General features: G+C 42.0%; 1 protein-coding gene across 1 annotated transcript; it reads left to right on the forward strand.

The window, feature by feature from the left end:
* Window positions 1-222: 222 nt before the first annotated feature.
* LOC143132513 (endothelin receptor type B-like) lies at window positions 223-15,735 on the forward strand. The gene is made up of 8 exons (XM_076292080.1): window positions 223-435; window positions 3,454-4,031; window positions 7,599-7,711; window positions 9,466-9,670; window positions 13,266-13,415; window positions 13,657-13,790; window positions 14,226-14,334; window positions 15,018-15,735. Exons 2-8 carry the CDS (start codon window positions 3,621-3,623, stop codon window positions 15,165-15,167), a joined length of 1,272 nt encoding a protein of 423 aa, XP_076148195.1. The 5' UTR covers window positions 223-435; window positions 3,454-3,620; the 3' UTR covers window positions 15,168-15,735.
* The last annotated feature ends 716 nt before the right edge of the window (window positions 15,736-16,451 follow it).

Here is a 16,451-nt window from a genome sequence, read left to right on the forward strand (position 1 = left end):
TTACTGTTAATTGATAGGCTATCCAATCTGCTGTGCCGACATGTGGCAACCAGAAGACTTGCAAAATGATGGTACAATAATACCCAACTCGGACCACATTTCTCCTTTCTCAACAGAGGCACCGCGCGCTTCACCTCCAGGGACGCTTTGCACTCATTGGCTAACCAAGAGGTGTCCCGTGGACTCGCACTGTATAAACTCCCAGAGTCCGGGTGGAAAACGTCAGATCGCATCACGACAGGGTGTATGGGCTCAATGATAAAGTTGGTGTTACCTCTTTCAAACACACATGCTAATCAAGAACGGGCACTGATACTTTTCTAAAAGCACACAGAGTTTTAATACTACGGAAACCTGAATGGAATATTGGTTCGTTCGTGGTGGTTTTAATGGTTTTGAAAAATAAATAATTTTGCCTCCGTCCCGCAGCTAACAGTAAGTTATGTTATTTTCAATCTGCTACATCTGTCATCATGATTGAATCTTTAAATTATGCGCCCATCAAAGCGTCGGTCTAACATGTAGGGTTTAACGTATGCTGATGAATGTTAATATGTGGGTCTTTGGCACTTAAGTGTGATAAACGTTTTTTGTGTTCTAAGAGGCATTCCACTCCTGCATACTGATAGCGGCGCTGATACTGATTTGTGGTGTAGCCTATACGGACTGCCGACTTGGTGCTAAAAAGGACTGATGGGAGATTCGCAGGTGCTCCGTGAAGGCAGTTTCATAATTATTTGCCGTTTGCCTTGATTAGGCTACACCATGCATGTTTACTTTAAAAAAAGATAACGGTATTGCATACTCTGCTGCGTCCATATATGTGAACTACAGGAATTGGTTGTCGTTTGATTTCACTGTTTTATTTATGATAGACGTGTAAAGAAGAGCATTTCACTTAATAGTTTTTAAAGTCAAACCATAATCTACTATTAGTATTAGGTTACTGCAAAATACACACACACACACACAGTGAGAGAAAGTAAGACAGAGAGAGTTTGTGTAACAGAGAAAGTAAAAAAAATAAACTGAAAGTTTTTAAAAATGTGATTTACTTCCAGTCAAATCAGAGATTCATTCACCCTCCACCACAATTCTAGTTGGTCCTTCTGATCTGCAGTATGTGAGTCTACCTTGTTCGACTTTTCTGACTTAAGAACTGAAAACATATGTTGAAACAGAACATATTTTGATATTGTGAATAAAAAAACAATCCAAATTGCTTGCACATTGACTGTCCGTTCACATGAATTTAGTTTCATTTACGCTCATATCAGTGACAACGTCGTCAAAAAGATTATTTAAGGAGCTGGAACAATGGGGCTTGTCTGTGTCCGGTGTGGTAGATGAATGTTGTGCTTATGGTATCTCCAAAGATATCTTTTGAAATTGCTTTGTTATGGAACCATTTATTCCTTTTGGGATTCAGGAAAGTGGCACAATAGGAGAACTGTGAATGAAGCGTAGTCCTTAGGCCGTGAACAGATCACTTGTCGATGACCCTGGAGACCCTGTTGACTAATAACTTTCCCATAACGTTTGACTATGGGATGCCTTAATCCATGTTTTAAGTTTATGTTTAAAAGTTGGAAAGTTGTTGCTTTGCCTTAACTTGTAAACTATTCAAGTAGTTGGTGGCTCTAATTGAAAAGGCCATTTACCCATACTTGCTGTGTCTGTATTGTACTACACAATCCCCTCTGGTGATTGCTTGAGTCTGCTGCAACTTTCTTTCAGCTTTATGAACTGGCTCAGTGAGGGCGGTGCTAGCCCATGTTAAACCTTGTTGATCAGACAAGCATCAGCGAAATGTTTAAAATTATCAAAGTTAAATAAATTATATTTCTGAGTTATATGACAGTGGTGATAGCTGTTGGCCTTACGGTCAAGTGTTGTTAGTGCCTGTTTGTAGAGGGACACAATTGGTCGCAGTTGTTTGGTTTGCCTGTGACCAACTAGTAAAATTAATATTATAATATTATTATTAAATATGTGAAAAGATCATAGCATGCATAAAGATTGTAGCGGCCTAGACAGGTATGGTCTTATGTCTTATGAATTTCCCCTGGGGATCAATAAAGTATCTATCTATCTATCTATCTATCTATCTATTTATGTGCCTGAAGCTCGCAAGGTTCAATTTGACAGTATTGGCCACCTTTGGAATGACAGAGTTGAATCCTAGATATTTAAAATCTGTAAAAAACAGGCAGACAGTTTTATTTATGTTGAGATGTAAGAAATAATTATTTAACTAGTCAGACACATGAACCATGGCTTCAGTCAATTGGTGTGCGGCTTCTTGCTTATTTTTTGCATGCGCATAGAGGACTGTGTTGTCAGCGTACATTTGTATGTGAACTGATGGGCAGACTGTGGGCAGGTCATTGATGTACAGACTGAACAAATGGGGACCCAGTATTGAACCTTGAGGGACACCTATATTACAGTTTAGGTATAAATACTTTCAAAGAAATAGCAGATTAGTACTTGACTTTAGACTATAAATGTATGTGTGTGTCATGTGTTTTCCACTCCACAAAGATCCTGGCCTGTAACACTTATTTCAGATGTGGTGGTGAGGGAAATATCAAAATTAACATCATTTGTAAAGAAAGAAAAAAGGAAAGACAGAAACTGAGAAGAAACATTGCCAGTTCCTGGTAAAAACATTTCAGTCTGCATATCAATGCAATCCATCTTAAAGCTTTTCAAGTGGTGCTATAAGATGTCTTGAGTTGTCATCAATCTTCCTCCTCATGTGCCAGAGGCCAGCATGCGGGCAGATAGAGGTGCACATATGACTACCCATGCCCTCGCCGAGAGGGTCCCAGGGAACAAACTTCTCTGTGTCTCCTCTCCCTCTTAAAGCTATTACAAGAACACACATGAGCCCGCGGGCTATGTGTTATGGCCGCAGAGAGGGAGAGAGAGAGAGAGAGAGAGAGAGACAGGGACTCTTGTTAAGGGAGGAGAAAAAGAGAAAGAAATGAAAACAGAAAAGCCTTTCTGTTCTGCACGGCCGAGTCCTGATAAGTGCTTTAACGTCCACTTCTACTGTGGGTGCAGTGGAGACGTTCAAACTCTCCAGCGGTGATATCTCGGAGGTCCGCATGACGCAAGTGCACCATCTGTTTGGAGAAATAGTTTATACAAATTTGGCAGTCGCTAGACTGATAACAAGAAAAGTCCCACAAGGGAAATAATTAGTTTCAAGTGTTTTTTGTGTAATGCTGAAAATGTTATTTAGAGATCAATACTGTAGGTCACTTGACGTTACGGGGTTTCCTCACTTAAGTAGTTTCCTTTGCAAGTCTGTGTATTTACACAAAGAGCGCTGACATTGTTTTGCTTGAGCAGTGTGTAGGCTCACTTTGACTGATTGTCTTGAGACAACACCAGCTGCCTAGCGTCCCAGCCTTGTGTAATGAAAACATATTGTGTTTTTTACAGGTTACAAGGCAGCCAGGATACACTGCCATCGAGGATTGTCCTACACACACCCTCCTCCTTCCTTCTCCTTTGTGTGTGTGTGTGTGTATGTGAGAGAAAGAGAGAGAAAGAGAGAGAGAGAGAGAGAGAGAGAGAGAGAGAGAGAGAGTGTGATTCCTGGAGAGAGAATGAGGGCCACAGTGCTCCTACTTCTGCTTCTGGCAAGTTCGTGTGCTGGGGGTTCACGCTTTGCTCGTGACACAACGCAAGATGACACTGACCAAGAGCCCGGCAACAGCGCACAGTCCAGCTCGGCCATCGTCATGGGCAACGGCTCCAGCCCCGCCGCGGCGGACCGGCCCATGATGCCGCATCCGCCCATGTGCGTGAAGCAAACTGAAATCAAACACGCGTTCAAGTACGTCAACACGGTGGTGTCCTGCATCATCTTTGTGGTGGGGATCATTGGGAACTCCACCCTGCTGCGGATCATCTACAAAAACAAGTGCATGAGGAATGGGCCCAACGTGCTCATTGGCTCCCTGGCCTTGGGGGACCTCCTCTACATCCTCATCGCCATCCCCATCAATGTTTTTAAGGTGAGTGGGGGAGAGTCGAAGGAAGGTTAAAGGGAGGGAGGGATGGATGGAGATTTGTTCTTCACCCCATCTGTGTCTTTAAGGTGAGTTGAGGGGTCAGGAATGGATGGAAAGAGTTTGTTCTTCATCCTCATTTCTCTATCACTGTCTTCATCCTCATTTCCCTATCACTGTCAGGGGGAGGGTGTCCTCATCCTTATAAATGACGATGGCAGGAAAGGAGAGGAGGATGGATGGATGGGTGCATGGAAGTTTAAAGACTATTCATGAGTAGGATTTAGTCACTGAAGTTGCAGGGGCTACTCCAAACAAATATTTATTCATAGATGAAGGCAGGAAGAAAATTAGATTCCCATCGTCGCCCTTCACATCACGCACTCAGTCACATAAATTTAGCAAATTCCCAATAAAAAATCCCATCTGCAAATTTTGCCCAGTTCCAAATGATGGAACAGTTTTGTAACGCGCCTGAAAAGGGAACAAATTGGATCTCCTGAGCATGTGTTTCACTAGACGCAGTGGCGATGCGGCCGCATAGTAAATTCTTGGCTCGTGACCTTGAGTCGGAGCAGAGTGTGCAAGAGCAGAGTGTGCAAGAGGAGCGAGTGACTTTTTTTCTTGTACCCTGACCTTCACTTCAGCTCGTCTGCTTTCCTTACCCACTCTCCCTATGTCTCTGGCTCCCTGTCCCTTTCTTCCTCTTTCTTCTTCTTCTTCTCTCCCTCGCTCGCTGATGGTGTCTTTTTGCCCTTTTCTTGCATGTCTTTCTGCACTCTTTTCAAGCTCTTCCTCTATCCTTTCCAAAGCAACATCTTGTCAGTCTTGGATGTAGACAGACATGAACAGTACCAGACGGGACTTGAACCTGCAACCTGGGACATAGGATGCAGGTGTGCAAAGCAAGGAGGCTAAACCCCTTGGGTATGAGTATGGGGCTGGACATGGTTGGCTGGGTGGGGAGCTAAAGTTGAAGAACATGCTAGGGGGGAGCGGGTTCCTGAAAAATCATTCCTGGCCCACAGAACTGTCTATTGTCTCCCTTGTGGGTTTTAGTCACAGTCTGTAAACCCGGCAGAGTTGTCTGTCCACAAATGACACAAGGGAACTGGCCTCGTTACCCGGCCAACTGCATTCTTTGTTGATGTCAGGGGACCCCATCTTATCCTCCAGCTTCTCTTTTTAAAGTCCCAACTCTGGCGATGATTGACAGGTGTAATTACATGCTCTATGATATGGTACTAAGTAAAATACAATGCTGTTGGGGTTGTTGCTTTGACTGGAGACAATGTCCTTTTTCCGTGCCCGGAGGCCCTTCGTTGGATCCCACTGCAAACACTTTTTCCCTGGCAGGCCCCCTTTTACAAGAGCACTGACAATGTATTTGGTTAGAAATGTAAGCCTGTTTGTGTTGGCCAAGACAGTGTCTGCTTGGGCTTTGGTAAAATGCCCTCAACGGAGGGGGAAAAAATTGATCTAGTCTGCAAATCCATCCATTCTGCCAAGGCAAGCAAAGCTGCCAGTGTTTAAGGATGCTGAAATCTCCCCTGATGCTACAGTATTGTGTACCATTTTTTTCCCTTTCGCAACATTTGCCTGCATTTCATGCTACTTGAGTTAGACAAGGTGTTGAGTTGACCTAATATGGGATTACCATCAAACGTAAGCACCCGCCAGAATTCAGCACCCTCCTGGACTTAATTCTTTAACTGTTGGTGTCAGTGGCGTAACTATAGTAGGTGCAGCAAGTGCAGTCGCACCAGGGCCCGTGACCTCCGGGGGCCCGTCGTTACGCCTCCTTTTTTTTTTTTTTTTAGAACTTTAGAATGTTAGAGCACGGAGAGTGAAGCGTCACTTTGACGATCTATCGGAAGATGAGCGCTTAACCGATGCAGAGAGATACTTCAAAGTGCAGGTATTTAATGCAACTCTGGACATCATAATCAGTCAGCTCTCCCAAAGATTTGCAAGTATGCGGGAAACTTGTCATGTGTTTGAGTCTTTACGTCCTATGACCCTTCAACTCGCAGGTGATGATGAACTGCTTGAAAAGGCAAGACGTTTGTCAGACCATTATAGCAGGGACATTGCACCGACATTCCCAACACAACTCCTCTCATTCAGGTCTTGCTTTAAAGCAGAGATTTCACAGAAGTCATCTATTTTTCAACTTGCCAAAATGCTGGTGGTAGATTATGACAGTGTAACATCCACATTCGGGGAAGTGTGTACTCATGTTGTTTCTGACATTGCCTGTGACTGTGGCAACAGCTAAACGATCTTTTTCCAAACTCAAACTTATTAAGACCTAAGGAGCAGCATGGGGCAGGAGAGGCTCCGTGGGTTAGCTATCCTGTCCATTGAAAATACGAGAGCCAGAGCATTAAATATTGGGAACATCGTTGACGAGTTTGCACAACGAAAGGCTCGTAAGATGGCCTTCTTCTAATGGCCTAATTCACGCATATTGGGGATTGTATGCATATGAATGATTTTATTTGGTTTCTGGACGGTTAAATAAGTTAGGCTACATTAAGTTTTGTTTCTGCGCAGTGCGAGTTTATAAGCAAGCAATCTACGCTTGCAGTTTCAGCAGAGGGTTGAAGAGGCGCATTGAGTGTTCCCATAATTCCATGCGAGTTGATGTTAATGCAGTAATATTAGATTACCCTGGCCTGCAGGCTGTTAATAAAAATATTTTTTAATGTTTTCACATGTAATGGATATGTAGTCGTGTGTTTTTTACTTGGAATTGTAATCTGTAACTACTAAACTACTTCGGTGCCTCAGGGACTTTGCATAAACAATTGAAGTCACCCTTAATGTGTATTGCATGTATCAGGGCTAATTCATCCTGGGCCAAAGTTCGTTGGTATGGGGCCCGCGTAGCGCTCTCGCACCTGGGCCCACCATTGGCTTGTTACGCCACTGGTTGGTGTCTTCCCAACATGGCATTTATGTCTATAATTTGTCCAAAGACCCCTCTCCTCAGATTGCACTTGATATGCATGTTTTACAAAACCAAATATTCAGTTGACCCCAACTGAAGATTGGAGTAGTATGTATTGACAAGTCTAAACTGTCATAATTTACAACATGGTTGGCAGTGTGTTTCTCAAAGGTTACATATACTTGGCACTGAAAAAAAATGTATTCTGGGAGTGTTCCAACCAAGCCTTCATGAACAACTTTTTCCTGTTTCCACTACAAACTCATTTATCAGTGCAAGCCAGGTGCTCTACCTTTCTGTGTTGTTTTATGGAGTATGTTGTTTTTTACTCTAACTCCTGCAATAATAAAGGAAGCAAATGGGAAATAGGCTGCTTTAACTGTATCCAATCACATTTCTTCTGTTTGTGCACCTCAATAAATTACGATTTTTATAAGGACTAAACCTAATCTAAAAAGAAATGTGTGTCTTCCTTCACACCAGCTGTGATAATATTTATGTTTAGCACTGTAGTATTTTACAGAACACTAGGCACAGTTTAGTCTGTACCTGAGTAGCAAGATGGCCTCCTAAGCACAAATTGTTCCACCACCCAACCCCACCCCCTCTTCTCTGTGCAGTTGCTGGCTGAGGACTGGCCGTTCGGCGTGTACATCTGTAAACTGATGCCCTTCATTCAAAAAGCCTCAGTAGGAATCACCGTTCTCAGCCTGTGTGCCCTGAGTATAGACAGGTGAGTCACCTCACACCACAGGGATACCCTGCTCAGCTCTTATACAGTTTATATACAAATACATGTTTGCTTTGATCTCATTGCACAGCGATGGTTGCACAAGAACACATAATCTCTACTGCTTGTCCAAGTGAGGTGTTGGTTGTTGGGTATGTGTAGTTGTTGAGTGACTGGGGATCACAGTGAAAAGTTAAAGGATTAGATGTAATCTTATGAGGTATATTTCTACATTTGTATGACCTTATTAACCCTCAGATCAGTGCCGCTGACGCACCCTTGGGTAAATGACTAACTACTTACGCTCATTGTCCGGAGGTGCTGCTGGTGTCTATCGAAAGGGGAGGGTTCAGGGATCAAGCTAAGCTAAGGTTTTTCCAATCCATGAAGTAGAATCAACGTTATTGTCATTTTAAAAACATGTATTTTTTTACCGTGACCACAATGTGTCAAAGACGTCTCGAAAATATAATAGTGGGGGAAAACTCACAAAACATTGTTTTATCATTATTTTTGAGCAACAAACCAACCAGAAAGTAAACTGAAATGACCATGGGACGTTTTATGGAAGTCATTTCCTGTCCAGGGATGGGTAGATTAACTAGATCAGCAACAGCACCATTTATCCATAGACCATAATCCACCTATTGACTTGCATTATAGAAAGTAGTGTCAACATGACTTTGAGTAGGGATATCTCTCTGTCTATGATAGTTGTAGTATGCATTTCAATGGTATTTATTTCAGAATAAGAGTGTGTATGGTTTCAATTAGTAAAACTGTTTAATCTATGTATTTGTGTTTTTGCCAATCATTTATTTAAAAATAAATAAATAAATAAATAATTAGACATATTTTGATGTGTTTGCTCATGTTTGTGTATATAGTTAAAATTAAATGACAATACTATATCATACATAGTAATGCAAAAACCTGCAAAAATGGCTGGAGTTCTAAGGGTTAAGAAATATATTGGTGTCTTACAAATTGTAGATTTTGCAAAGGCCTAGTTTTAGGAGCCTAGTGTTATATACTCACAGTATATATTGTTATTATTTCAACAGCACAAATAGCCTTGGAATGAGTATATTATTTAGACTAAACTTTAGATTAAACTGGACTAAACTGATTGAAAGCACACAGTGGATACAACGGATATGAAGTTGTGCCTAATGAGCCTCATTAACTACAAAGGCCATTTATCCTTTATGCCATATTTTCAAGCTATACACTTTAATGGGCCAATAAAGGAATGGCAATTAAATATGGCATGTAAACTCATAAACAGCTTGAGTTAGCAGGAGGTATCTGAGATGTGATAATTGACAAAGCCTCTGAAGAATTGAGTGCCTCATATCCTCACAACATTTCTGAACAATTTGGATCCTTAAACTGAAGAACACCAGAGGGACACCCAGCCTTGAACCCTGGCAGCAATCCTTGCAAACTATTCTGGCCTCTGAAGAATTGTTGTGGTTCATACATAAACAATTGATTAACAAACTGTTTGGGTCTTTAGACTGTTAACTAAACAGAACCTAATCTAAGCCACATTCAGACAGAAGACTAGCGATGCAGTGCAGAGAAACAGGAAAGAATGTTAATGAAACACAGTGACTAGACGAGATTACTAGAAAAATAACCGTTGGTGACACAAAAAGTTGCAAGACAAACTTTTAATGCGAGAACCAAATCGCTGGCTGGCTGTAGCCTACTCGTGTTTAAGTAACCTGAACTAAGCTGGGTCGGCCCCACAGGTACCACGCGGTGACGTCCTGGAGCCGGGTGAAGGGCATGGGGGTGCCACTATGGAAGGCGGTGCAGGTGACGCTAATCTGGTTGGTGGCGGTGGCACTGGCAGTACCAGAGGCGATGGCCTTCGACATGATGGAGATCTCTTACCGGGGGAGCAAACTGCGTGTGTGCCTGTTTCCCCCCCACCAAACAGCACCGTTCATGAAGGTAAGGGGCACGCACTGTTAGGTGTTGTTAGTTAATGTGTTTAGTTCATGGATGCTAGAAGTTACAATGCACTTTCATTAATTTGGCTGATCTCGATCCAGTCATGGAGCCACATGTAGCAATATTTGTGTACAAGTTATTGTAGGTCTATGTGTACACAATTTTCATAAATACCAGTTAACATGTAGAAAGGTGCTCAGAATAATTTCTGTGCATAAGCACCATTGATGTGGTCCATGAAGTCTAAGAATGGTCAAGTCCTCCATAATTTAATGCATTTTAAGTTTTCTCTTCGTAGGCTGAAAGAAACACACACACACACACACACACTGTGACTGCTCAACCCTCTGGCTTTGAGCAGGGTCTTGATAGAGAGTTTTGTTGTGCACATCTCGATGAAAGGTTATGAATGCCGTGCGTGCAAATTGCGGGAGTACAGAAATCAGGTTTGCCTTAATGGTCATGACATCAGAGGCGGAATGCCACATTGGGTAAACAACTTTATTTTTAGCTCAGAAAAATTCCTGTTTTTATTTTCACAGACTCGGGATGGGTCAGAGGCTCAGCTGATACACTATGACTTGTCAAACTGCAAATGATAAAAGCTGAACAGTCAATATGTAAACATATAACTCTTCATGAGGAGTAGATCTTCAAATTAAGCACAGTACTGTCCAGATCATCAAAGGAGAGATAGATTTTATTTTTGGTCTGGTGAAAGTTACAGAGTGCATGTTCAACATGGACTGCAGTCATCTAAGACTGAAGATGTCAAAGCATGTGACCCAACTCTATCATAATGTGGGACACAAGTTACTCAAGCTTATCGAGTTAACTTATGCAGGGGCGGATTAAGGTGGTTATGGGCCCCTAGGCTACATTTTCGGTGGGGCCCCCCTTCCACAAAATGGCCTATAAGGCAACATACAATTGAACCACCAGATACTCATACAACATCACTGCAACGTTGGTACAGCAACAACCTAGATACTGATACATCACTGCAGTTGGAGCAACAGCCCAGATACTCATACAACATCACTGCAGTTGGTACAGCAACAGCTGAACACCAGATACCCATACAACATCACTGCAGTTGGTACAGCAACAGCCCAGATACTCATACAACATCACTGCAGTTGGTACAGCAACAGCTGAACACCAGATACCCATACAACATCACTGCAGTTGGTACAGCAACAGCCCAGATACTCATACAACATCACTGCAGTTGGTACAGCAACAGCTGAACACCAGATACCCATACCACATCACTGCAGTTGGTACAGCAACAGCCCAGATACTCATACAACATCACTGCAGTTGGTACAGCAACAGCCCAGATACTCATACAACATCACTGCAGTTGGTACAGCAACAGCTGAACACCAGATACCCATACCACATCACTGCAGTTGGTACAGCAACAGCCCAGATACTCATACAACATCACTGCAGTTGGTACAGCAACAGCTGAACACCAGATACTCATACAACATCGCTGCAACGTTGGTACAGCAGCAGCTGAACACCAGATACTCATACAACATCACTGCAACATTGGTACAGCAACAGCTGAACACCAGATACCCATACAACATCACTGCAGTTGGTACAGCAACAGCCCAGATACTCATACAACATCACTGCAGTTGGTACAGCAACAGCTGAACACCAGATACTCATACAACATCGCTGCAACGTTGGTACAGCAACAGCTGAACACCAGATACTCATACAACATCACTGCAACGTTGGTACAGCAACAGCTGAACACCAGATACTCATACAACATCACTGCAGTTGGTACAGCAACAGCCCAGATACTCATACAACATCACTGCAGTTGGTACAGCTGAACACCAGATACTCATACAACATCACTTCAATGTTGGTACAGCAACAGCTGAACACCAAACAGGCCTACACACACAAGGCAGCATCCTTACAGAGCAGCAATTGAACCAGCAACTAGCCTACTCACACATAAGACAACGTCCTTACAGCAACAACTGGCCTATACTCACATCAGGCAGCATCCTATAATGCAGCAATTGAACCACCAAATACTTACAGACAAGACATCCTTGCAGACAACTTCCTTACAGCAACAACCAACATAAAACAAAAGCCATAGCCTACGATTTGCTACACCAGTAGACAGTATAATAATCAACAACAAATGCAATAATGCCACAGCAGTTATGAATTAGCCTACATATTCCTACCTTTAGAAGTTTTTCTTCATTGTTTGGTCAAATCCAATTCGCACAGAATATCAATCGACATTAGAGACAGTTGTTTCAGTTGAGTCCCAGTTTTGAAAAAGAGGGCTCTCCGCTAGCACCTAGCGTTGTTACTGGCAAAGTTGCGGTGCTCTTCCGAGCTGAATGTGATGGATGAATATTGCCGCTGTCGTTGGCATATGTCTAGTGTTCTCAGAGTTGTAACGTTATCTCCATGAAGCGTAACACTATGTTATAGGGGGACATTAATATTCCAACTATTGACTTTTGTTCAAAATAAGACAATTGCGATTATGGGGTTTATGGGCATTGTTAACATCCCTTGCGTGACAGTTCTCTGTGTTTTCCTCATGTGATTTAGGCTACTCAAACACACGGCAGCAGCATTTTTTGCAGGAGATGTTGGCCTTTCACTTTTGAGCCCCGCTCTCATATCTTCTTTCCGACATTTTCTCAAGGTGTCCAACGGAACTGTAGCCTAGGCCTATGAATGATGTATATTTTTGAAACCTAATTTGACCGTGAACTCCACATATTTATCCAATCGGCGCCTTACTACTTTAAATATTTGTTTTGGGCCAATGAAGTGTACGTTTTATTCTCTTATGTAAATTTGAATGAATTATTTATTTTTTTATGGCCAGTGGGGGGCCCCCTGGCAGGCTGGCACACGTGGGGCCCCTAGGCTGCAGCCATATCTAGCCTATGCATTGATCTGCGCCTGAACTTATGTAATGTTTCATAACATGTCACGCTACACTGTTAACGTCTTACTTACAAAAACATTTATATTTATTCCAGACTTAAATATATAACAGGTAATGAGGCTTGGAAAAGGCTTAGACCTCATGTGGTAAGGAATTGAAGCTAACACGTAGGCCTAATACCAACACAGCTTTTTATGCTTCACTACCTGCTAATGTAGGAAATGTGGCTGTGAATTTGCAGCTAATCAGGCTAATATTCTGTGACAGGGTTTCTGTGATGTGCTCAGACTATAGTATGTGACGTTCCTTCAGCCATGTTGTGTGTCGGCTTCATGTGTCCCACTTTTCCACAGATCATGGGTTTGTACCAAAGATTCTAGAACAGAGCTCCGCTCTAGAATCTTTGGTTTGTAATATGAAGCCAGGTTACTGCCTTAGCCAGGTATAACTCCAGGAGTAATCACTGATATTTAGAAGAACACTGGCTTCAAAATTGACATGTTCTTTTGAGATCAGTAATAACTCCTGAAGTTACTTGGATAAGCCACAATCCTTCCTCCTTTGAAGTACACTCCTCCGGTTGTGTGGGTAGTGTGCTAAATCAGTAACTCAGTATCCCATTTCTGCATGTCTCTATTTCAGTTCTACCAGGATGTGAAGGACTGGTGGCTGTTCGGCTTCTACTTCTGCCTTCCTCTGCTATGCACAGGCATCTTCTACACCCTCATGACCTGTGAGATGCTACGACGTAAGAAGGGAATGCGCATCGCTCTGAACGACCACATGAAACAGGTATCACTGTTAACCTGTTTTTTCTTTCCGTTTCTGCTCTATACTGATCTACATATTTGCTCTCATTCTTAGAGCCGATCATTTGTTGTGATATATCCACAGGTGTGGAAACAATGTCTGTGATTGTATTTGCTCGCACTTGGTTTGCGTTTACTAGACTTGAGACTTTAACCCAGTCAGTATTTTTATAAAAACCTGGTCTTGAGTCAGACTTCCAATACCTTCATCTGTTCCCCTGCAGCGACGTGAGGTGGCCAAAACCGTGTTTTGCCTGGTGGTGATCTTTGCCCTCTGCTGGTTGCCGCTCCACCTTAGTCGCATCCTAAAGAAGACCATCTACGACCAGTCTGACCCAAACCGCTGTGAACTGCTTAGGTATAGTGGTTTCACACACATACAAACACAAATGCACACGCATGTTAAAGGGCAAATATGTCTAAGATAGTTTGCATTGTTGGTGTATTGGTAGCAATAAGTCTTCTTGCTTATCCAAAATCTTCATCAAATAACCTTGTTGCTATAGTTTAACCAAAACAACTTTTTACAATAGGTGACACTTGAGTCGAGCTCACCGGTGCCAGACTACTGGCTTTGAAATTTAATTTGACCAAGTTTACACATCAAAAGGGCACACAGGGTTCCCTCTAGTTTCTGCTACAGTGATCAGTTTATAGATAATGGCTTGTACCAGTCTCCAGTCATGAATGAGACAATGTCAATTGATTAATTTGTCGGTTTGCATGGATACAGTGACTTCATGACCCTCCTTCCTGCTCACCTCTCTCACCCTCTGCTTGTCTGTTTCATTAGCTTCTTGTTGGTGTTGGACTACATCGGCATCAATATGGCCTCCCTTAACTCCTGTATCAACCCTGTGGCGCTCTACTTTGTCAGCCAGAAGTTTAAAAACTGCTTCAAGGTAAGACTGTGGAAGGAGAAAGAGAAAAGACATCTAGAAATGGTTTCTATCTAGAGATAGATTAAAGATGTGTGCGCTTCATGAGCTGGTGAGCTGTATGTCTGTCACTAATTGACTCCTAGATGAGGTGAACAGGCTTTTTGCCCATGTGATGGCTCATGACAGTACTTTATTCCAGCCAGTCTCAAACCATACGTTTCCCACGTTGGTCACTTTGTACTCAGTACACATTGTGCTCTGTTGACAGTCTCGCCTGGAGCTTGGGAGAGAGACAAAAACAGAGACAGTTGCAGCTGAAAAGACGCTGTTATGACAGCTGAGCTATAATTGCAGTGTATATCTGTGTCTGTGAGAAATCTATGCTCAGAGGACTGCATCTGCTGAATGAGTCCTTACAGCTCAGATGTTTGTAGCTTCTTAACACCCTGTGGAAAATGTATTTTCTTATGTCCTGCAATATAACAAGCTGAAAACAAAACTATGAAATAATGAGTGAAAACATTAATTACTAAAAAACATAGAGACTATCTATCACAATTAACTATCACTAAGATACTAAAACCTCTGGGGCTCAGTGGCATTTCTGTGGGATGTGGCTGTAATTTTGTACATTTATTTATGTATTTTTATAAATTCTTATAGAGATATGTATTTAAAATATTTTCATTTCTATTTTTTTTCAGTCATGTCTGTGCTGCTGGTGCCAAAGGAAGTCCAGGAATATCTCTCCGACAGACGAGCGAGGATCTGGGGTGCGCTGGAAAGGCTCGTGCCATGGCAACGGCCTGGACCGAACCAGCTCACGGTCAAGCCAAAAGTACAGCTCCACCTAAGGCCTAAGAGTTGGGAGACAAGTGGAAGGACAAGTCCGGTTACGGTTCTTGTCAACCATGCCTATCAATGTTCAGAGTCACTGCACAGACTGATAAGAGTGACCCTGACTTACTATTACTCTTTCCTTAATACCCGGAAATTAAGCTGAAGTTCCGCCTAGGAGAGATACCCTCACAAGTAGGCAGAGGAAAGTCCTGGATCAACCAGAGAAGAAACTAAACAGGTTGAGTCCTGCTGGTCTGGCTGTTCGTCACTGAAATGGAGGGAGTGTTTATCCATGTAGAAAAGAAAAAAAAGAAAAATATTATATATTAAACCACAAATATGTATATTTTTTAATCATGTGGACTTTTTGATTAACTTTACGTTTATTTTTGTTTCTGTGGCACCCTGGGCTGTGCTCTCTGGATGTTCACTATCCTGGTTAAATGATTTAAAGGGGGCAGAGCAGTCGAAGAAGATCAAAAACGCTGAAAAACATCCTATCGGGGCGGGGCAAACAGAAGCTTATGTGGGCCTAACTGTGGAACACATTGAAATCAAATCAGGGAGGGGTGGGTGGGTAAAACCTGTGTGGGACAAGGTGTTATTTAATGATGCATATATACTGTGTACTTGTATGTACTTGTAAAATTATTATTATTATTATTATTATTATTATTTGTAGAGACAGCTGGTATATCTTCTTTGTAGTGAGTCAACTTGAAAAGGAACAACTTCTGTTTCCATGTAACGTTCATGATTTTGTGATACATCTGATGTATCTGTCTAATGATAAGGAATAACCTGTATGACTCAGGTCTTAAGTAGAAAGACTTTCTCTCGACAAACACAACTTTTGCCATTCCCTGATTTACGTAGGAAATGGCAGACGTGAGAAGAGCCTGTTACACCAAAACTGAGAAAATGAGAAAAATGTAAGCATGTAAAGACTGTGCCAAGTGAACATTTGTAAACTACTTCAAAATATTTTCCTAAAGAATTCTTATATTGTCTTCTTTGTTTTCCATCTTAATCTGATCAAGTTATTTCCAATATTAACAGTTAAAGTAGCGTTTCTACTGAGTATTGAATTTGTTGACTAATATACTGTATGGCAATAAATACTATTTTATCACATTAGGGGTTTCAAATTTTGAATGAAACAAACCATTATTGTCCTAAAGGAAATTTATCTTGGACAATTTGTGCACTCAAAAGACAGACTATGACAGCAGGAACGTACACAGGCATAGAAATTGGCAACATTTTATGGACATGATCGATTTTCTGAGTGCTTTTGA

Source organism: Alosa pseudoharengus, unplaced genomic scaffold (genome assembly GCF_046254945.1).
Source record: "Alosa pseudoharengus isolate Yale_2024_CS ecotype anadromous, Long Island Sound unplaced genomic scaffold, YU_APseudo_1.1 YU_APseudo_1.1_scf_19, whole genome shotgun sequence".
In the NCBI taxonomy this organism is placed as follows: domain Eukaryota; kingdom Metazoa; phylum Chordata; class Actinopteri; order Clupeiformes; family Clupeidae; genus Alosa; species Alosa pseudoharengus.

Excerpts from the sequence above, each read along its gene's own strand:
- LOC143132513 (XM_076292080.1), top strand. The coding sequence starts at position 3,621 with ATGAGGGCCACAGTGCTCCTACTTCTGCTTCTGGCAAGTTCGTGTGCT. Across the intron at positions 4,032-7,598 it reads TCCCCATCAATGTTTTTAAG|TTGCTGGCTGAGGACTGGCC; the intron begins GTGAGTGGGGGA and ends TTCTCTGTGCAG. Across the intron at positions 9,671-13,265 it reads AAACAGCACCGTTCATGAAG|TTCTACCAGGATGTGAAGGA; the intron begins GTAAGGGGCACG and ends TCTCTATTTCAG.